This window comes from Molossus molossus, unplaced genomic scaffold, assembly GCF_014108415.1.
Source record: "Molossus molossus isolate mMolMol1 unplaced genomic scaffold, mMolMol1.p scaffold_m16_p_20, whole genome shotgun sequence".
NCBI lineage: Eukaryota > Metazoa > Chordata > Mammalia > Chiroptera > Molossidae > Molossus > Molossus molossus.
The window spans coordinates 23,520,013-23,542,879 of record NW_023425356.1 but is presented as its reverse complement, the minus strand read 5'-3'; the positions used below and the strand labels follow the sequence as shown (position 1 = coordinate 23,542,879).

The following is a 22,867-nucleotide window of genomic DNA, read 5'->3' as shown; positions in this document are numbered from 1 at the left end:
GGACTCACTGGCTGGCCAGTCCTACGTGGCTCCTTCGAGAGCACCCACTCGCCAGGGCCTCAGCTGAGGACAAATAGACACAAACATACAGCCCAGCCCAGGATACTTACAACTTCTTCACCAACAGCGTAGCCTTGGTCCTGGCCGAGGTGAGGCTCTGAGGGCTCCACTCACAGCAGACGGTGCTGATGGGGCTCTTCCGGAAGCAGGAGAGCTGAGGCTCCTCCGGAGGAACTGAAAGGCAGCACCCGGGGCCTGGGCTGAGCTCACCTCACCTCCCACCCCAGGTGAGCACCTGGCCCTCCTCACCTCTCCATCCCCTGCTCTGGAGCCAGCTGTGACCCGGACACCATGCCAAACAGCCACACACACAGTTGTAGCTGGGAAATTACAGGGCCTTACGACAGTAATGGGAGACACCCAGGGGCTAACTTGTCTAAAGGGGAGAGAGAACAATAAAAAAACATAGAGGCTTTGGAGTCACACGGGCCTGCTGTGTGGCCTTGGGCAAGGCCCAACCTGTTTTCGGTTTTCGATTATAAAATTAAATGATGACAAATAAGCATAATGCTGCTTGCCCTCACAGGGTCACTGGACCCAGAGAAGAAAGTGCCTCAGCACAGGGCCTGGCACACAGGGCATCCGGCTCAGGACGTCTTTATCTAGATGTGAGGGAGCTCAGAACCTGCTCGTTCTAAAAATAAAAATAGTTCATTTGAGACTATGCCGAGAGTTCAACATCATATGTACATGTGTGAGTAGCCACACATTAACCCATTTAATCTTTGCACTAACTCTGAGGTAAGTGCAAATAAAATTAACTTATTGTACCAAAGAGTAGACTGAGGAGCAGAGAAGTTAAGCTGTGAAGGAGGAGGATTTGAACCCAGGCCACCTTGCTCCCAGCCCCATGCTATTAACCAGTCCACCTCAAGCCCTAACTGTGCAGCAAGGCCAGCTGATGGTGTCCCCAGCAGCCAGTTGCACCCACCCAACAGGAATTTCTGCGAGTTTCACTGGCAGACATCAGTGGGCCTTTCCCCAGAACCACGGGCCGAGGACACAGTGGGATGTAAAGGATCAGGCAGGGACTCGGGGGAGCACAGAGCTGCTGCACAGGGAGCCGTCTTCAAGAGCGCTGCGGACACAACTCACCGTCCACCAACAGGCGCACAGTTCCGACGAGGTGGCCATCCTGGTAGCACGAATAGTTTCCAGAGTCACTGAGCTGCACGGACCTCAGGAGCAGCCGCCTTCCCAAACCAGCCCGCCTGGCGTGGTTGGAGCCTGCAGCCTGGTTCCAGAGCACCCAGTGAACCGTAGCATTGTCTCCCGGTTCCGCACCTGGACAGGTCAGGGTAACACTGGCTCCAGGCTGGCTGGTCAGCACATCGCTCTCCACCTCTGGGGAGAGAGCAGACACTCAGCAGTCCACCACAAACTGCAGAAGGGACTTCATTTCTCATTTGGGGAAGCCACAAGAGGCTGCAGTACTAAACATCTCCCAAGTCCATCCGGAGGTCCAGGCCTCTGCCTGATTGGCAATAGCCTTCCAGTCGTCCTCATGCCCCAGCCTTGGTCCTCTCCACCCAGCTGCCCAAGTGAGCCTTTGGAAGCCTCAATCTGGCCACCCCACTCCTTTGATTAGAAAACTCTTTAAGGGCCTGTCACTGTTTACAGCATGGAGTCCAAAATTCAAGGAACAAGTAAACTTTTCTTTTAGTGTCGGTTTTATATTCATAGACTCTAAGATATAAATTCGTCCAATCTATTAAAGTAGTCTCACCAGTTGAGGGCACTGAGGCCAGGGAATATGGCCAGTTCCACATTAAGCACACTTGGTCCTTCAAACCAAACGTATAATCACTTCTTAGCAAGCAGCAGCAATACGTCTGGCCCAGGATTTTGTAGCGGCCCAGCAGCTGCCTGAGCACCTGACCTCACCTTCCACCCCTGCTCCTGGGCCTGGAGGACGAGCACCAGTATCCTTGACCTGCAAAGCCTTCTTGCTTGGGATGAGAGTTTTTATCTCACACTTGGCAGACTGTCCTTCCTCCCACCCATCTGAGGTGCCCGTCAGAGAGGAGGGGCTAAGGATCGTGACTTCCAGGAGGTTAACACGCTCAAAGCCAGAAGCTGGTTATGAAAACTGACCACAGCCACAGTCCAGGGACCAGGGACAAGGGCATCAAAGGGCAGAGATGGCTTCTGCCTGGCATTGGGCCCTGCCTGGTAACACAGACTGCCTTTAAGCTTCCTCCTCTGCCCTGAGGCTGCAAGTAAGGAACAGATGCCAGGCTAGCAGCAGGTTTTCCTGTTCACTGTTGGAGCCTCGGACTTTGGGTGAGAGAACGGACTGTGTAGCGGGTGAGTTTGGGCAGGTTCTTTAGGCCTTACTTTCGCCCACTGTGGGACAGAAAGGCCCTCCCTCCTATCCCACATTCAACGAACACTCAAGGAGGCCCCAGAGTCAGGCACCGGTGAGGAGGACACAGTGAGGCAGCAGGGAGACCCTGCCCTCAAAGACAGGAGAAGGACACATTCACTGCCACAGAGGTGGGGCACCAGACACAGGGCTCCCTGGACATCAGAAAAATCTACTCTAGAAGACGGAGTCCGCTGAGAATGCATCCATGCCCAGAGGGCATAAAAGAGTTCTCAAAAGCCCTAATCATCTTCCCTCCCCCACCCCCGTTTTATTGATATATGATTGACATATAGTGTAAGTTTAATGTGTGCAGCATAAACTTGACTTGACTTACATATATTGTGAAATGATCACCACAATAAGTTTAGTTATCCATCATCTCATATAGTTATAAAAAAGAGGAAAAAAAGTTTTCTTTTTTTCTTGTGATGAGAACACTTAGGATCTACTCTCAACTTTCAAATACACAACAAAGTACTGTTAACTATAGTCATGTACATTACATGCCTAGTATTCATTTATCTTATACCTGGAAACACGTTCCTCTAACCCCTTTCATGGCATTCTCTACAAACACACCTCTGGTAACCACAAATCTCCTCTTTTTCTATGGGTTTGGTTTTGTTGTTGTTGTTTTTTATTTATTAATTTATTTTAGATTCTACATATCAGCCCTGGCCAGTTTTGCGCAGTGGTTAGAGCATCAGCCTGCGGACCAGTGAGTCGTGGGCGCGATTCCAGCCAAGGGCACATACCTCGGTTGCGGTTCATCCATAGCCCTGGTCGGGGCTGTGAGGGAGGCGACAAGTCAATGTGTCTCTCTCATATTGATATTTCTCTCTCCCTTTTTTGCCTTCTCTCTCCCTCCCACTCTGTCTAAAGATAAATAGAAAAATATCCTCAGGTGAGGGTTAAAAAAAAAAAGATTCCTCATATCAGTGAGATCATACAGTGTTTGTCTTTCTCTGTCTGACTTATTTCACTTAGCATAATGCCCTCGAGGTCCATCTATGTTGTCACAAATGACAGGATTTCTTTTTTTTATGGCTAAATATCCGAGTGTGAATGTGTGTGTGTGTGTGTGTGTGTGTGCATATGTGTGCTACAACTTTTTTATTTATTTATTTTTAATTTTTCTTTATTGATTTTAGAGAGAGAAGGGAGAGGGCGAGAGATAGAAACATCGATGAGAGAGAACATTGATTGGTTGCCTCCTGCATGCCCCCCACTGGGGATAGGGCCCACAACCTGGGCATGTGCCCTGACCAGGAATCGAACCAGCAACCTCTTGGTGCATGGGTCAATGCTCAACCACTGAGCCACACCAACCGGGCAACCACAACTTCTTTATCCATTCACCAGGCAAGAGACACTTAAGTTGTTTCCATATTTTGGCTATTGTAGATAATACAGCACACCTTTCATACATAATCTTCAATAATATATTTCAAGCATTTCAAACATTGTTTTTAAATATATTATATTGAATGCATGCAAATTAATATATGTAATGTACATGAAAATAACAAAACATAAAACATCCTGAGCTCCTACCAATCTAACTACTAGCACAATCATTGTCTCTGAAGCTCCCTTTCTGCTTCTGCATCCTCCAGCCTCCCCACCGACACACTGTTACGTATGGGGTAATAACTCCCTTACTTTTCAAAACAGGTTCACTACTCATCTACTCATAGATCCTTAAATTTGTCTTAATTTTGCTTGATTTTTAAGCTTTATATAAGTGGTTTGTATATAGTCTTCTATGGCCTATTTTTGTCATTCCGTATGTTTCTATTATTTATTTACATGTAGCTATAGTTTGTTCATTTTTGCCGCTGTGTAATATTCCATTGTGCAACTACAGTAGATCATCTCCCACTAAGGGAGATTTGAGTCATACATCAAAGAGTGTGAAGAGTGTGGCTATCAACTTTCTCACATGTGGCTTTTGGTGCATTTTCCCAAGAGTGTCCCTGAGTAGAACTGCTGGTCCCAGTGTGTATGTATGTCACACATGTCCTTTTCCTTCATAACTGAATACACGGTCCAATGAATTTAAGTCCCAAGAGCACCTGGTGCAGGCTACAGCTTGCGACTATCAGTCCACATATTGATTTCCATCTGGCCTGATGAGGTTAAGTTTAGAAGACATACTGACATACTTTTAATCACTATATCGATATTTTCACTTTTTAATTTTCCACTTGATAAAGTTGCTGTAAGGATAAAACCCAACAGGGACATCAAGCTCATGCACAAATTACCACCACTGTAGGAACAAAGATGGAGACACTGCCAAAATAGGGGTGGCCCCGCGACGCAGTGCTTATATCGTCCCTCTACCACCAATGAGCAGACGTCAGAGTTCACAAGGCAGTTTAGGAGTACCAGTACGAAACAGACACAAGGCAGGTGCATGAAGGTCCCGAGTCCGGCCCAAGGACCATGAATGGCTCATCCTTTCGCTGGCACTTTCCACATGGCTCTGTCTTGGACTATATAGAGCTCCCTATCCCCAACCATGACTATGAGACTGTGAGCTCCTGCTAGCACTCATCAAAGAGTTCAGTAGGTGTTTAATAAGTGTTTGTTTAATGTAGGGCACCTAAATGGTGTCCACAGGGACAGGGCTTCCACACTGAAAACTCCCAGAAGCACCACTCACAGCTGACACAGTTGTCTAAAGAGGTGCCCCTTCCTGTTATACAAAGGACAAGCCCAATACTGAGACCAGAGCAGCCAGCTTGTCCCAACCAGGAGATCTGGGGAAAGAACTCCTGCCTATGAGTCCGGAGCCAAGGGAGGTCTCTTTTCTGCTTCTGCTTTTGCCAGTTCCAGGAAATATGTCTCTCTGGTCACTTCCCTTACCCCAATTCAGATGGAAGCTCTTGCCATGTTTAGTGACCGGCCTGAACAATGGCAGGGGCTGTTCTGTTCCTGCTCTCACTAACAATGGCCAAACTATTTGGGCAACTCAGAGAAATAGCAAATAAAAAGACTATTTTTCTCTTCCACAAAAGCAGAGCTGCGGGAGAAACATAATGGCCACTTCCTCTGCCAAGAAACTTGAGTAATGGTTTTCTTTAAAACTGAGTCACTATTTTTTTTTTTTTTTAATGAGGGATGATTAATTATAAACCAGCCATTGGCAAGTGTGGGCTGTCCTGGCCCTTCTTCCTGATATATTTCTTCTAGAGCTTGAACAGCACGGTGTTGACTATGCTTTTTAAAGCACCGTATACAGGATGATCACAAATACTCAGAGGAAAGACCACAGGAAAACAAACTTGCTGAAGTCAGAGTGGGCAGTGCTGCCCCCTCCTCACTCACCTACTCACCCTCTGCCCCCTGACCTGAATCTCTGAGTCAGATCCCTGCCACCGGTGGCCATGTGGGAAGCCCCATGGGCATTGCTGTGAGGAGAACGAAGTGATGTTCACAGAACGCCCTCCTGGTATCTCTGCCCACATCTCCAAATGATGAGACTGGAGGTGATTTCTTTCTCTTCATCTTTCAGTAGTTTTTGGATTTTCTACAAGTTGCTGTATTACTCTTATAATGAAGAGATATATTTAAAACATAAAAGCTACGTAGCCAGGGCTGCCCAGGTCCGCCCCAGTAATTCTGTCTAGGGCGGAGGGTCGGGGTGGGGCAAAGCACCACAGGCACCAGGGAATAGGGGTGGGGTGAGGGTAGAGTTTTCAAGACAAACAGCTTCTGAGAGCACCTTCTGGGCCAGAAAGTGTCACACACACACCCTTTGCAGCTCTGTGTTCTGTCACTGTCTCTGCACTCTACACCCTTAGCTCTCAGCTCTGCTGGCCTGGTCCTCCGGTGGACATAAGGTCACCATTTCTCCCCATCTGCTGCTGTTTGTTCCCTGAAATCTCCCAAAATAGGCCCTACGAACAGAGTAAAACAGGTGGGAACAGGCGAGGAGAGTGCTCCCGACAGCACCCCTTCAGGCTCCTCGCAGAGGTGCGCCCCAGCCCGGCTCACCCCACCCTCCCTGCTGGGGTGATGGGGTGCGGCAAGGAGTGGCTGGTCCTGCCACACTGACGTTTAGCAGAGCACATAATTTAGCATTTGTGCTTGAGCAATTGCTCAGCCATTTAAGGCCAGGGTTGCAAGCCTGTGCCTGTCTCCTCCAGAATTCAAGCATTTTTTTGCACACCATTATGTGCGAGGCCAAAAATTCCTAATCCAGGAGAGAGAACTGATAGTTATTGAACATCTACTATGCACCGACACACCTCTCCACCGTTTCCATATCACAGTCTTGTTTAACCCCCACAAAACTCCATGGAGAACTTAAAACTACCTGTAATAAAGGCCACCCTGAGATAAATGCCCCCGACATGTTGAGGGAGTCATAAGGGTGAAATCATTCAAAAGGGGCATGGGGGGTGCGGTCAGGATCCAAGGGAAGAGAGTTGAACGAGTGGGCGTTTGATGAATGGAGCCACGCGGAATGGCCACGGAAAGGAAACAGTAGACAGTGGGAACGCCAGGGAGGCAGGTACCTGGTATTCTCCACGGGATAATATTCTCCACCAGTGCACAGCCTCGTGCTATTTAATATAAAGTACATCTCTGAGAGTGGGAGGCAGACTGGCATAGAGGAAACAGCTCTGCGTTGTCAGAAGACTTGAGTTCTATTCCTGGTCTTGTCAATGACGGGCAGCCCTGGGCACGTCACAGTCCCTGGCACAGCCCCATTCGCCTGCTCTGGAAGACAGTGATCGGAGCTCCCAGCTGCCTCCCTTCCTGCAGTCTAGTGTCTTACCGCACACATCATTAGCTCTCAGAGGGCAGGAAGCACATGTGTGTCTGTTTATCTCAGACAATATAATATCCCTGCCTGAAAACACATAATTAGTCTATGGATTTACCATCCTAATAGTTGATTACTTTTGGAGAGGAATGACAGCCAGGTCACCCCAGTGCCCTCAGACAACTGCTTCTCCTATCCCTGGAGAGCTCTAGGAGAGAGAAATTCCCACAACCTCCCTTGTCTCCCATTCTTTTTCGTCGTTGTTAATCCTTACAAATTCCCCATTTACTTTTAGATAAAGTGGGAGGGAGGGAGGGAGAGAGAGAGAGAGAGAGAGAGAGAGAGAGAGAGAGAGAGAAACATCGATTGGATGCCTCCTAAAGGACCCCTACTGGGGCCTCCAGGCAGGGGATCAAACCTGAAACCCAGGTACGTGCCCTTGACCAGGAATCAAACCCTTGACCCTTGGGTCCATGGGCTGCTGAGCCAAACCAGCCAGGGCTCTCTCCCATTATTTAAGGGGAAGAGAGTTTAGGTCCTCATCACCCCTGACAACCTATCCCACACCCCAGCCTAATGCTCATATAATTCCACTCCCTGGGGCACGGGGCCCCCACCACTGACACCTCCCAAGCAGGACTTTGCACCCAGCCTTGAGATGGGATTTTTCCCCATTCTGGACCTAAGTAAGGTTGGGTGCCAGAAACCCAAGCAGCTTTGTTGTTTTTCTACTTTTTCCCTCTTCAAGTAAACTTGCAATGTCAATAACCAGGGAAAAACATGCACACAGAGACATATTTCTCAACTCTCTCGCAGCTTGCTGTTGCTCCTGCCAGCAAAAACAAGTCCAGCTACCCGGCCCAATTATGCAAGCAGTGAACCAGCTGCCCAGCACACCACTGGGGACTCAGGCTTAGCACAGGCCTGCTAATCCCACCGCCCTGGTTTCTGAGCAGAGACACAAGTCCTGCTGGCCAGCTGGCAGCACAGAGGGCCTCCTGCCTCTCGGGTTGCAGGGACACAGGTTTGCAGACGACGTCACAAGGAATTAAAGGTCCCGTCTCAGTGATAAAGGAGACGGATGGCTGTTGAGAAGGCTCCGGGAAACATGCAGAATTTGGTCCTACAGGGCAAGTCCATGTCCTGTCTCTGCCTTCTCCACCTAAGGGCTAACACCAGCCTCCTGGCTTGCCATGTAATAATAATCAAAGCAATCATTACCACTCATTAGCACTTGTTACCAGGTGCCCGTGCTTTACCTAAGAGCTCCCCATCCCTTACAACAACCCTGCTTAGGGGGGCTTGGACCCATTTCACTGTTGAGTCGAGGAAGTTCAGAGCAGTTAAGAACTCGCCCACAATCACACCCCTAGTGAGGGAGGGAGTCTAGGGAGTCTACAAGGGCTCCAGGTGAGCCTGGCCCAAGCCTCTCTCTCTAGGGGCCAGGTGTCCCGCTATGCTCCACCCTCGGGTACCCCCATGCTCTATTTTCAGGTCCCCCTTTCTGGCCCGCCCACATCCCTGCATCTCTCCCTGTCTCTTCATCCCCTCTCCTGTGCCCTGCTCTTCTCACGCCTGTCCACCCTCCACAGAGGCCTGGGGAAGGAGTCTGGGTTGAGGGCTATGTGTACAGGGCAGGGGTGGGGAATCGGACCTCAGAGGGGCCTCTTCCTAGCACCCTTGACTGTGCCCCCCCGACCCTACAGCAGGGGCACTAAGATGACTAGTTATAGTTTCCAAGTCCCCCACCTCTGACTCTCACCGGGACACCCATGCACTTCCCCCACATCCCCAGAATGCCCTTCTTTGCCTTTAGGGAGAGGCCAAGCATCAGGCTCCAAGCCATGGCCCCTGCCATGTTCAATAACTGTGCTCCCAGCCCCGCCCCTTCCACTTCTCAGACCCGCTCCCGCTGGCAGCCCTGCCCTCTGCCTCCGGTGTGTTCGTGCTGCTGTGCTGCTTGTATTTGCCTTGAATCTGGAGGTGTCAGTGTTTACCTTGGTTGCAGCCTTCCTCTCCTTCCACACCACGGCCTGTGAGCTCCTTGGAGAGAAGGGCGCCTTGGAGGTGCTTTTGGACCCATAAAAAGGTAATGCTGGCTGCTGACTCAGACCAGCGTGTGACCAACTCCTCAAAAGAAAAACATTGAATCCACCTCAGGCAATGTCAGAGATAATCAGCTGGCCCGGGCCCAGAAAGTCTGGCCTGGATCACCTCTCAGAGATTATAAACTAATTAGAGGAAAAGAAATCTAAGGAGGGTAAACAATCTAACTCCACCACCACCACCAAACACCAGGAAGCACATTGAGAAATGAAAACATTAAGGCAGGAGTGAGCAGGGTGGGCAGAAGGGCACAGGTGGCACTGGCTGGGTGGCTCGGTTTGTCTGGGCATCGTCCCATGCACCAAAATGCTGTGGTTTGATTCCCCAGTCAGAGCACACACCTGGGTTCCGGGTTTGATCCATGGTCCTCGTAGGGGAGGCAACTGATTGATGTTCCTCTCTCACACTGATGTTTCTCCCCCACCCCCTTCTCTCTCTAAAATCAATAAAAATTAAAAAAGAAGAAGGGCACAGATGCCCACACACAACACACACAGGACAGGGGCTGAGTTGGGGCTGAAGTCACAGAGTGGGAGCTGAGCTAAGGGTCACTCTTCTAAGGCTGTAAGGGGACTTCAGAATGATTCAAGGCCCTGGTTGGGTGGCTCAGTTGGTTAGAGAATTGTCCAGATATACCAAGGGTTGTGGGTTCAACCCCAGTCAAGGCACATACAAGAATCAACCAATGGCCCTGGCCCATTTGGCTCAGCAGTTAGAGTATCGGCCTGCAGACCAGAGAGTCCTGGGTTTGGTTCCCACTAAGGGCACGTACCTCAGTTGCTTTTTGTCCCTGACACCCCTGTTGGGGTCATGTGGGTGGCAACCAGTCGATGTGTCTCTCTCACATCAATGTTTCTCTCTCTTTCTTCCTCCTTCTCTCCCTCCTGCTCTATCTGAAGATAAATGCAAAAATGTCCTCGGGTAAGAATTAAAAAATAGAATCAGCCCTGGCCGGTTTTGCTCAGTGGTTAGAGCATAGGTCTGCGGTCCCGAGAGACCCGGGTTCGGTTCCCGCTAAGGGCGCGTACCTCGGTTGCAATTTGTCCCCAGCCCTGGTTGGGCTGTGCGGGTGGCAGCTACTCGATGTGTTCCTTTCACATTGATGTTTCTCTCTCTCTCTCTCTCTCTCTCCCCCTCCCACTCTATCTGAACAAAATATAAAAAAAAAAAGAAAAGAAAAGAAAAAATAGAATCAATCAATCAATGCATAAATAAATAGAACAACAAATCAGTGTTTCTCTCTCTCTTCCTCTGGCTCTAAAAATCAATCAATAAGGCCTGGCTGGTTTGGTTCAGCGGTTAGAGCATCGGCCCATGGTCCAGAGAGACCCAGGTTTGGTTCCCACTAAGGGCATGTACCTCGGTTGCAGTTTGTCCCTGGCCCCACTTGGGGTTGTGCAGGTGGCAGCCACTTGATGTGTCCCTTTCACGTCAATGTTTCTCTCTCTCTCTCCCCCCCTTCTTCTCTAAAATCAATAAAAATTTAAAAAAGGAGAAGGGCACAGCACAACACACACAGGACAGGGGCTAAGTTGGGGCTGAAGTCACAGAGTGGGAGCTGAGCTAAGGGTCACTCTTCTAAGGCTGTAAGGGGCCTTCAGAATGATTCAAGGCCCTGGTTGGGTGGCTCAGTTGGTTAGAGACTTGTCCAGATATACCAAGGGTTATGGGTTCAACCCCAGTCAAGGCACATACAAGAATCAACCAATGGCCCTGGCCCATTTGGCTCAGTGGTTAGAGCGTCGGCCTGCGGTCCAGAGAGACCTGGGTTTGGTTCCCACTAAGGGGCACGTACCTCGGTTGCAGTTTGTCCCTGGCCCCACTTGGGGTTGTGCAGGTGGCAGCCACTTGATGTGTCCCTTTCACGTCAATGTTTCTCTCTCTCTCCCCCCCTTCTTCTCTAAAATCAATAAAAATTTAAAAAAGGAGAAGGGCACAGCACAACACACACAGGACAGGGGCTAAGTTGGGGCTGAAGTCACAGAGTGGGAGCTGAGCTAAGGGTCACTCTTCTAAGGCTGTAAGGGGCCTTCAGAATGATTCAAGGCCCTGGTTGGGTGGCTCAGTTGGTTAGAGACTTGTCCAGATATACCAAGGGTTATGGGTTCAACCCCAGTCAAGGCACATACAAGAACCAACCAATGGCCCTGGCCCATTTGGCTCAGTGGTTAGAGCGTCGGCCTGCGGTCCAGAGAGACCTGGGTTTGGTTCCCACTAAGGGGCATGTACCTCGGTTGCAGTTTGTCCCCGGCCCTGGTTGGGTTGTGCAGGTGGCAGCCACTCGATGTGTCCCTTTCACGTCAATCTCTCTCTCTCTCTCTCTCTCACTTCCTCTCTCTTCCTCCCACTCAATCTGAACAAAAATGAAAAAAAAAATGTCCTCGGGTGAGCTTAAAAAAAAAATCAATCTATATATATATATAATATATATATATATAATATATATATATTATATATATATATATATTATAAAGTCCTTAAAGAAAAGAATGATTCAGGTCAACCTGCCCATTTTTATAGATGAGAAGAACCAGGGCTCAGTCACACAGCCAGTGTGTCCTGTACTGGGACTGAAACCTTGGGCCCTGGGACTCAGTCATGTCTGTCCCATGGCGCAGGACCTTCGCAGGAGAAGGGCACAATGGAACCTGTCTTCCAATCTCTGAATTCGGCCTCAAAGTCTAAGCAGGAGCCTGACCCACATCAGGTTTTTTTTATGTGTTTATGGAGGGAGGTTAGCAAGGAGGGGCAGGAAGAAGGGACCTGATCTATGCCCCCCCATCCCATCCTCTCCCAAAGCTCATCCACCATCTTCTCCCGTGCCTTTCATATGAAGAAGCAAAGCTAAAGACTTAGGCACAAAGTGGAGGTGTGGGAGAGAGCGACTGGAGAACACAGGGGAGGCTCTGGGGCTGGTCACGTTCTGTTCTGTTCTCTGTTCTTTATCTCAGTGGTGTTTACATGGGTGTGCTCAGTTTGCAACATTTCATCAAGCTGTCAGAATTATGCTGAGTGCACTCCTCTCTACGGATGTTGCACCGCAATACACATCTTCACAAAGGACCCGAAGTCCCCGTCATGCATTCTCACAACTGCCTGAGCTCAAGCCTATGTGCCTCTGCCCACCCCACCCCCCACCCCCGCGCCATGAGCTCTGTACAAGCTTCACCTTGAAGGAAACAGTTCAGGGACAGGCACATCTGCCCTCAGTGAAGCTGTGAACCTCAGCTTTCCCTGTAGGTTTTTTTTTTTTTCTTTATTGATTTGAGAGAGAGATAGGAAGGAAGAGGGAGGGAGAGATAGAAACATCGATGACACAGAACATCGATTGGCTGCCTCCTGCATGCCCCCCACTGGGAATCCAGCCCACAGCCTAGGCATGTGCCCTGACCGGGAATCAAACTGGCGACCTTTTGGTGCATAGGTCAACACTCAACCACTGAGCCACTCTGGCCAGGCTTCCCTGCAGGTTTATAATATGCTTTAAAGATTGGTAGAGCTAATTCCCCTCTCATTTCTCCGCTCTTTCAGAACTCTCCTGGCTATCACTGCTTATTTCCTTTTCCATTTGAACTTTAGAATCAGCTTGCCTAGTTTTTAAAAAGTCCTGTTGGGCCCTGGCCAGTTTGGCTCAGCAGTTGGAGCATCGGCCTGCGGACCAGAGAGTCCCGGGTGCGGTTCCCACTAGGGGCGCATACAAAAATAAATCAATAAAACTAAGCGACATTTTTATTAAAAAAATTATTTAAAAATAAATAAATAAATAAAAAGTCCTGTTGGTATTTTTATTAGGATCAAGAAAATGTAGAGAGACTACCTTAGGGAGCATGAGCATATTTATAACGCTGAGTCTTCCTACCTCCAGAACGTGGTAGGCCAGTGCAGGGAATTATTACAACAGTGTGCAACTAGCCCACACAGAGACAAACAATGCTATGGAAGACACTAGAACTAATAGCAACCAAAAATAGCCTAGTCTGCACTATTGAACTATGCACTTTAAAATGGCTAAGATGACAAATTGTATGCTCTGTGTATTTTACCACAGGCTTCAGAATGTGTGCCTTTAACTACTCGCTATGCTGAGAAGCAGTATAAAATCAAGTAAATGCAGTAATTTGGTAGATTTTTAAACTGACTTATATTCCATAAACTTTAAAGGGACATCAGGTTATAACTGGGGGGAAAGAGCCATACCTCATACCTCACTTTTGATAAATCAAAATGGATCAAACATTTAAATGTAAAAAACTTTTAAAGGTACCAGAAAAAGTAGAATCTTTTAAAATAATACTGGCATAAGGAAGATTTTAAGTGTGATACAAAACCTAGAAGTCATTAAAAAAAAAAAAAAGACTGATAAATCCAACTACTTTTTTTATATATGGAAAGAGAGGAAGGGAGAGAGAGATAGAAGCATCAATGTGAGAGAGAGAAACATGATCGGCGGCCTCCTGCACGCCCCCTACTTGGGATCAAGCCTGCAACCTGGGCATGTGCCTTGACCAGAAATTGAACCAAGACTTCTCAATCCATGGGATGACGCTCAATCCAGTGAGCCACACCAGCCTGGCCAACTACTTTTTTCTTTTTTTTTAATCCTCATCTGAGGACATGCTTAGAGAGAGGAAGGGAGAGAAAGAGAGAGAGAAACATGGATCAGTTGCCTTCGGACACGCCTCGACCGAGATCAAACCTGAAACCCAGGTATGTGCCCTGACAGGAGTCAAACTGGCAACCCTTCGGTGCATAGAATGATGCTCCAAACAACTGAGCCCCTCCAGCCGGGCTAAATTGAACTACCTTTTTTTAAAAAAAAAAAAAAAAAACCTGCATGGCAAAAACCATCCCCTACCCCCAAAAAAAGTCAAAAGACAAATGACAAACTGGAGAAAAATATTCACAACTCGTATCATAGATGAAGGACTAAGTTCTTTAATATATTAAGAGCTCCTGTAAACAATAAGAAAGACCAACAACCTAATTTTTTTAAATGAGCAATGAATATAAATTAGAGGTTCATAGAAGTGAACTATGCAAATGTCTCTTAAAAATGGAAAAATCGTTGCCCTGGCCAGTGTTGCTCAGTGGTTAGGTGTCGACCTTCACACTGAAGATGTCATGGGTTCAATTCCCAGTCAAGGGCATGTACCTGGGTTGCAGATTTGATCCCAGCCCAGGTCCAGGAGCCTGCAGGAGGCAACCAACAGATATCTCTCTCTCCCTCTTCCCTTCCACTCTCTCTAAAAAAAAAAAAAAAGAAATCAATGGCAAAATACCCTGAGGTGAGGATTAACAAAATGAAAACACTTATACAATCTCACTCAGATAAGATAAATGCAAATTAATTCCACACAGATACCATTTTCTGTACAGACAGCAGTTTAATGACACTTTTGGCAAAGATGTGGGACACAGGCATTCCCCCATTACTGCTGGGAGTACGAATTGGTACAATTTCTATCCGCTGTCAAAATTACAAATGCACATCGCCTTCAACCCTTGGATTCCCCTTGGAGGAATTTATCCGAAGATGTTCTCACACTCATGCAACATGAGGAATATGCAAAGTTATTCCCCAAGCACTGTCTGTAATGGCAAGACAGGAAACAACCAGATGTCCATCAAAAGGAGACTGGATAAACAAAACTAGGTGTGTTCATACATGAGATATCCAAAAAAATGAAACAGGAAGTTCTTTATTTAATAGAAATAAATGAACTCTTTCCTTAGTCCATTGAGTGCAGTGGTCAAGAGTTCAAGCCCAGGATTCAGACATACCAAATTCCAACCCTAGATGAGTCACTTACTGGCTGTGTGACCTTGGGCTAGTTTCTCAGCTCTTTAGACCTCATTTTTCCCATCCATAAAATGGAACTAATACTAATACCTACTTCAAAATGTTGTTGTGAGATTTACATTAGAAAATTAATGTTAAAACCTCACCACTATTTTTAGGACATACTTAATCTCTCAAAAGGTATGAGCAAACTGTAATTATTCCCACCGCGTTAACACATCTTTCCCCTTTTCTGTGAGAAAGTCTTCATTCCATAGCCTCCCCTTCCCCACATCAAAACAGGCTCTTAGGATCAATTACAACTATCAAGCACCCACTTTTGTTTGTTACAGTCTCAAGAACCATTGTTCTTGCCTAGGCTTGAAGTGATTCACCCCAAGCCCAGCTGGCCCATGAAGTGGGCAGGCCTGGGTGCTCTGACCTCTGAGCTGTTTTCACTCTGCTACACCAGCTGCCTCTCTCAGAGAGAGAGAAAACTCACTTATAGTGACATGTGTTTGCAGAATATTCTCCTGACCCAAAGTGATGTGAAAGGGTATGGGGGGTTACAGTGCATTGGCTGAAACATACACTGTGGAGTCAGTACTCTTCAATTCTTTTTTTTATCCTCACCCAAGGATACTTTTTTGCATTTATCTTCAGATAGAGTGGGAGGGAGAGAAGAAGGAAGAGAGAGAGAAACATTGACGTGAGAGAGACACATCGAGTGGTTGTCACCCGCACGACCCCAACCAGGGCCGGGGACAAACTGCAACCGAGGTACGCTTGCCCTTAGCAGGAACTAAACCCGGAACTCTCTGGTCCGCGGGCCAACGCTCTAACCGCTGAGCCAAACCGGCCAGGGCAGTACTCTTCAATTCTTAAGAGAGGGCAGTGGACACTTCCTGGGGCAAGAGCAAGTCTGTCTCTGCCACACCAATAGGCATGGTGTCGGAGAGGGTTACCCTGCAGAGAGGATGACCTTGATGTCCCTGTGCTTCGGGAAGGGTGGGAGTTGTTAGTGACACAGTGATATAGTGGAACTGAATTGACTTTCAGGTGGCTGTTTCCACCATTATCTCAAGAAAACAGCCCGGCACCACTGACCACCAGGCGACTCTCTTCTTGCTTTTGCATGAACTTTCCAGATTGTTGCCTACCACCAATCCAAAGGAGCAGACACTTCCTAAGAACTCTGCACCCATCTCAGAACCAGCCCTGCTTCACCCTCCCCGACCCACTTTATCTATAGCCAGTGTAAATTCTTTCAAAACGACTTACATCTTTTTCTTTCTTCCCCACCAACATAACCAATGGAAGTGCCGTGGACTCCGGGACAGCAGACACTGCTCCACCCAGCCCCGCTGCGGGTGCGCTGGGCTCCGCGCCCAGGACCTGGTCCTTTTCTGGTTAGCATTTGGCTCAATAAACACTTTCTTTCCGAAAAGATTTTGGCTATGAAAGATTTTTGTTTGACAAGAATATAAGGATTCACTAATTTTTTTCTTTTTTAGAGAGAAAAGAAGGGAGGAAGGAAGGGAGAGGAAGAGAGAAACATTGATGTGAGAGAGACACATCGATTGGTTGCCTTCCGCATGTGCCCCAACCAGGACCAGGTACTAGCCCTTGACCAATAATCGAAACAGCGACCCTTTGCTGCACTGGCTGCGGCTCTAACCACTAAGCTACACTGGCCAGGGCATCCCTAAAATTTTTTTTATCCTTACCCGAGGACATTTTTGCATTTATCTTCAGATAGAGCGGGAGGGGGGGGGAGAGAGAAACATTGATGTGAGAGAGACACATCGACTGGTTGCCTCCCACACAACCCCAACAGGGGCTGGGGATGAACTACAACCGAGGTTATGTGCCCTTAGCGGCACTGAACCCAGGACTCTCTGGTCCGTGGGCTGACGCTCTAACCACTGAGCAAAACCAGCCAGGGCCTAAATATTTTTATATTTCCTTCAGGTCTTTATTCAAATATCACCTTGGTGAGAACTTCCCTGGCCTCCCCTCAAAGAGATCAATTCAACATGCCCCCTTCTCAACATACGCACACAGTTCCTGTCTCTCTCCCCTGCTTTACTTCTCTTCCTTAGCACTAGTCACAATCATTCTACATATTTAACTTACATTCCCACCAAAGTGAAGCTCCAATGAGCCAGGAATGTTTGTTTGTTTTGCTTGTTGCTGTATCTATAGCTCTTAGAATAATACCTGGAACACATGAGGAGCTGAAACTATTTTTTTCAAATGAATGAATTATTAGCTACACTTACTTAAGCACTTGCTCTACACTAAGGACTTGTTTATCAATCTAACTCATTTATATCTTCATAACCACCCTGTAAGGCAGTGTAATTATGCATGTTTTCTAGATGAGGACAGGGAGTCTCTGAGCAGTAAGATCACTCACCCAAGCTCATATCACTTGTACCTGGCAGGGCTGGGCAGAGATCTGTCGAGCTCCAAAGCCTTAGCATTACCTATACAAGATGAGCTGTGTTCAGGTGGAGAAGGACCAGAAAGGGATAAAGGAAGAAGCAACAGAAAATCTCTGGGAGTTCCACTGGACCAGTGCTGCCCAATAGAACTTCCTGCAGTAATAAAAGTGCTCTCCATCTGTTCTGCCCAGTTTGGAGGCCACTAGTCACATGTGCTATTGAGCACTTGAAATGTGGCTAACGCAGCTAAGGAACTGCACTTTTAGTAGGATTTCATTTTAATTCATTTAAATGTACACGGGCACTCTTAGTAAGTGGCTACCGTATTAGAGAGCGGAGTTGTAGCCTTTAAGACTGACCTGGAAAAGCCCAGATTTGTGACAGGAATGCTCTCACTCATGGGGTTGGTGGCCTGCAGGCCTAGTGAGACAGGGGAGGGGAGAGGGGCACATATTTACAGCTGTGAGAACCCAGGCCACTTTGTGTAATCCTTACAAACACGCTGTGAGGGGAGGATTTGTTTGCCGAGTTCCAGGATGAGGTAACACTGTGAGGGTCAATGTGCCTGCTGCCCTGGGGTTTAGTCCTCAATCAGAGGAGCCTCCCCACCCCCCAGACAATTTGTCTTTGGGTAGTTGGTACTGAGCAGGATGGGTCAAAGAACTGGGTTTCCTCAGTCCCTTTCAGGGATTTATACCTAACCATTTTCAAGCTCCTTTAGGGTGGCGTCTGGGTGGCTAACCTCACACAGGCCCAATAAGGCTTTACATGGACTCAATAAATGTTTGCTGCAATGAATAAACAAGGTCAGAGCCAAAGCAGGAAAAGATTTCTGGCAACTAGAAGCCCATTGGGGGAGGGCCTCAGTTCAGTTCTTCAATCACACTATGTGTCCAGCATTCCTCAAACTTACCAATCACAAGAGACATTTGTTGACAAGGACATTTCCCAAGACTCACTCCCAGATATTCATCTTGGGTAAATCTGAAGCCAAGAACCAGCATTTTTGTCAAGCCCCCACCCCTACCCTTCACACACACACACACACACACACACACACCCCAATTCTGTTGCAACTAGGCCCAGAATGACCCTTTTGTAAGGCTAGGAAAGTAGGCATTTGGGGCAGGAAGAAATTGCCCTAAAGGAAAGTTCAGAAGTTGAGACAAGATTTTCATTGACAAAGGAGTATGTGCTTGTTTTGGGTGCTATCAAACTGCAGAAGACCAAAGGAGTCACCTGTGTCCAGGTCTTCCACACCCAACACTTCAGTCCCAGCTGGCCCCGGCCCCAACAAGGCAAGTCTACCTGAGCTCCAGGACATGCGGGCAGCTGCTAATCCCAAGGAAAACAGGCCTCCTGGTTATAAAAACCCACAGCCCAGAGAGCCAGTGGAGTTCCCCTCTAAACCAATTCCAGCCACTGCTACCCCTCGGCCCCTCACTTCTCCAAAGTGAGACATCTCACAGTCATTTGCTCCATGCTTCCTGTACAATGTCTTTATTTTTACTCTGAGTCTGTGTGGGTGTAGGAGGGGAACTGGGTATTTTCTACATCTCTGTATTTTCCTTCTGAACTGGGAGGGCTTTCACTTCCTCCCCAAACTCTCGGTTCTGCCTTGAATTCACAAGCTGTCCAGGCCTTGAGACCACCTTACCCGTCCCTCCTGAGGGAACGGAGCACAGACGGCAGCTGCCGGGCTCCCAGTGCCTTGCAATCACGTAGTGGTGAAAGGAAGCCACAGCTGCAGCAGTAAACTCCCTGGGGCAGGTGCCCTGGTTATGGTGTGAGTAGCAACAGAGGCAGGCAGAAGAGCCTTGTTCCTTCCTGACACCTGCCTCAACCCTGCTCTATATCCCTGATACCATGGTGGGCAAGCCCAGGCCTCCACTTCCCTTCCCAAGGCTGCTTCTGCCCCAGCGCTGCCAACTGGGATTTACTCTCAGCCCTCCCAGCACACCTCCCAGCTCTTCCTGCTGGGCTAGTTCTACGTTTGGGAGGCTTGGGGATCTACCACACTGGAGCTCAGGGACATGGAGGGTGGGGACCACCAACAAGGCCTGACAACCTCCCATCCCAACCTCTCTGAACCTCAGTCTCCTCTTTGGATCCAAGTGTATTTAGATCCAGTGGAGGATTCGAGAACATGACTAAAGCACAGGAAGCCTCAATAAACAGTGACCACCTGTGCTGTAGGGATGAGATGTAAATGTGTGCTGAGCAAAGGAATCCTTTTACTTTGCACCTCCAAGCATGAGGAACACAACCATCCAGAACACAGAGCTGCAAGCACACTAGTCTCCAGCTCCAGGGCATTATCTCCCAGCAGGAGAGATCAGCCTGCCCCCTTGGTTTTCCACTGTGTCTTCGAAGAAGACCTCAGACCCTAAAATAAACCTCTGGAGGAGCAGTTGCCTATTTGCACTAGAGAGATTAGACACGTAGTTGGGCACACTGCCAGGGGCAGATTACGGTCAATAGGAGCAAAAGTGCGCCCTGCCCTCTGCCTCACCCTCCTTCTCCCCTCTGGAAGTGGAGTCCAGTGTGTGCCAGCGCCAAGATATCCCAATCCCTGGCCATCCTCCCCACTTAGATCAAAAGCCCAGGGCTGGGCACACAGCTTGTAGAGCTGGTGTTGGCTGAGCCTGTACAAGCATCTAGACGGTTGTGACTCAGCTCCCATGAAGTCAGTCCCTTTATAGTCAGGGCACTGTCATCCACACATACAGCCTGGGGCTGAGAGGAGAACCAGAGGGGGTGCCCCCCACAACTATCTCAAAGCTGAGCCTAGAGAGGCGCCTTAGGTGGGAATTCCACCAGGCTGGTGTATCTGCCCTCAGAGCCACCTGGACGCAGTTGTGTGAAGTCTCCTGGGGATACTGTAAGGAGACCCGAGAATCAGATTTCTGAAAACACACCAAGTCCTGTGCTCACACAGCGAAGAGCTTCCCGGCCACAGAGCAATGACTAGGAGAGTGCACCTCCCAAGGCGCAGGACGCAGCGAGGAGCACATGAGCCTCCGCCCGCGACGAAACAGCCGGATCACCCGGAGCCCGCACCTTATGCTCGCGGGGACCTAAGCTAGCCACGGAAACGGGAGCCGTCACCCCTCCGTTTCCCCCCCCCCCCCGCCCGCCAACCCCCATCTGCGGTGGCCACAGTGGTTTCCACCACCTGCCAGCTGGCTCAGCCCTCCAGGTGTGCGAGAAGCCCTTACCCAGCGTGGGGCAGCCCCCTAGGGCCAGTGCAGCGCCAGGCGCGGCCAGCAAGGCGGTGAGCAGCGCACAGCGGACGGCCAGCATGCTTCCTCCTCCACTAGTGGCCCATCGTCCCAAAGAAGCGGGCGGGTCGGAACCGGGCGGGCGGGGCGGCGGCGGCGGCGGGGCGGCGGGCGGGCTCAGGCCCCGAGGGCAGCCCCCATCCTCGGGGGGCCTGCGCTCTGCACTCTAGGCGAGTCCACGAGCCCCGCGCCGTGCTGGGCTTAGCTCCTACTTGCCCGGCTCCGTGTCACTGCGACTTCCCACTTGCACGTGACTCAGAGCCGCTGACAGTCCTGGCAACGCAGGAAAACATTTGAGGAACTCGCGCTCGGGCGTCTCTGGGCCGCCCCAGGGTGCTGTTACGAAAGCCGGAGCGGATGGTGCAACAGCCCCACGCACCGGCTGACCGCAGGCTTCCTGCCCGGGCGCCACACCTGAGCCCCGGGGCAAGAGACCCCGAGCTCGGCAGGGACGATCCCCGCCCCCCTCGTTCTATTGACTAAGTCACCACTCCTCGGTTTTGATTTTTGGTTTCGTGAACTGGATTACGCAGTGAAGGCAGCACCTGGAGAGCCCTGGAACAGGCGATGTGCCTCTCCCCGTTACTGTCAAGCAGCGCTCCAGCCCAGGTTGCCCCTGGAATCATCTGGATAGCCCCAACAGCCACCAGTGTCTGGGTCCCAACCCCAGAGTTTCTGGTTTAATCGATCTGGCTTGAGGCATGGACACCAAAAGACTCACTGCTGGAAAGGCGCATTTATTCTCTGGGCCTGCCTGTGCCCCAAAGGCTGCAGCGCCAGCAAGGAGAGGTCGGGGCTCTGGAGGCAGGCAGAGACCTTGCTCCTTCCAGACCTCCACCTACTGTCTGTGACTGCTCTTCAAAGTCTCTGAGTTTTAGTTTCTTCATCTGTCAGAAAGAAATGTTATGCTCAGGAGATGGCATGGATACACCTGACATAGGGTCTGGGTCACAGATGCCCAATAAATGTCAAAATCTGCATATTCCACCTTCCTGATTTTATAGATAGAAACTGGTACTTGGCTTTCAGAAGTGACCATGAAGACCTCTTGAAAGGGCCCACAAAGGTTCCCCAGGGACCCTGAATCTGATAGAGTGGCCTCAGAGCTCAATTTGAAGGGAAATAAAAGTACTGAAATAAGGTCTAGGCTGAGAAGCTTCTGGACCAGCAACTGCTCATTAGAATGTGCTTTTTCCACTTTGGACTTCAAGCTGACCCTAACCAGGATCAAAGTTCCTGGGGCAGCTGGAATGGGCATGGCCTGGAGGAGCCCCCAAGTGGATAGGACCTAGCATAAAGGGACAGAGCTCCTGAAATGCAGCTCTCATACCCTGTGCATCTGGGGCTCTCTGTGGGAACCACCCATCAGCAGTGCCAGGCAGAACCAGGTACATGCCCTGACCCACCCTTGATGGAGTCTGGTTGGGGTGGATTTACATCAGCCACACCTGCAGAGAGGGAAAGAAAGGCATGTTGGAGGGCAGATCTTTCGGCCACTAGCCCTCTGCGCTGGAAGGTGGTTCCCACTATGGTAGCCCCTGAACTTTGTGGAAGATGCAGACCTAAAAATAATCGAAGGGGGACTACAAGCTGCCTGCCTGAAACCAGAAGGCTGCAGAAAGCCTTGTGCTCAGATAGGAGCGTTCGAAAGAGGGATGCTGAAGCTCAAGAACAAGTGTCTTAGACCCCACCTGGCTGACCCCACAAAAGTGGGCCTCCCCCTCTAAAACCCGCAGGTGGAGTAACTGTTCTGGAGTCAAACAGACCAAGTTCCCATCCCAGCTCTGCCACTTGCTGGCTATGTGACTTGGGCAAGTTACTTAAACTCTCTGAGCCTCTGTTGCCCGATTTTTTAATATAAGAGCAACAATATGCAAATTATTAATACTATAGTTCCAATTAAAAGCTCTGGTCCATCTTTTTTTCTCATATTCTGCATCTCCATGCTTTGAATATAATTATGTTTCTACAGTATTATTTATGACTTCTCACCTGAGCAAGGTCTCCTTGTCCTGGGTCATAGCCCACTTGAACTCTGCGCTAAATGGA

The 22,867-nt window shown here is 49.2% G+C and overlaps 1 protein-coding gene across 3 annotated transcripts in view; it reads right to left on the bottom strand.

Annotated features, from left to right (window-relative positions):
- The window catches only part of IL6R (interleukin 6 receptor), a 52,196-nt gene extending 31,342 nt beyond the window's left edge, over nucleotides 1-20,854 (bottom strand). For all 3 annotated transcript variants that reach the window (XM_036272183.1, XM_036272184.1, XM_036272186.1), the window contains exons 1-3: nucleotides 20,756-20,854; nucleotides 1,156-1,404; nucleotides 111-234 (exon numbers count right to left, since the gene is read on the bottom strand). In XM_036272183.1, coding sequence (XP_036128076.1) covers nucleotides 111-234; nucleotides 1,156-1,404; nucleotides 20,756-20,840 — 458 coding nt within the window. In that variant the 5' untranslated portion in view covers nucleotides 20,841-20,854. The remainder of the gene's footprint in view (nucleotides 1-110; nucleotides 235-1,155; nucleotides 1,405-20,755) is intronic.
- Nucleotides 20,855-22,867: the final 2,013 nt, after the last annotated feature.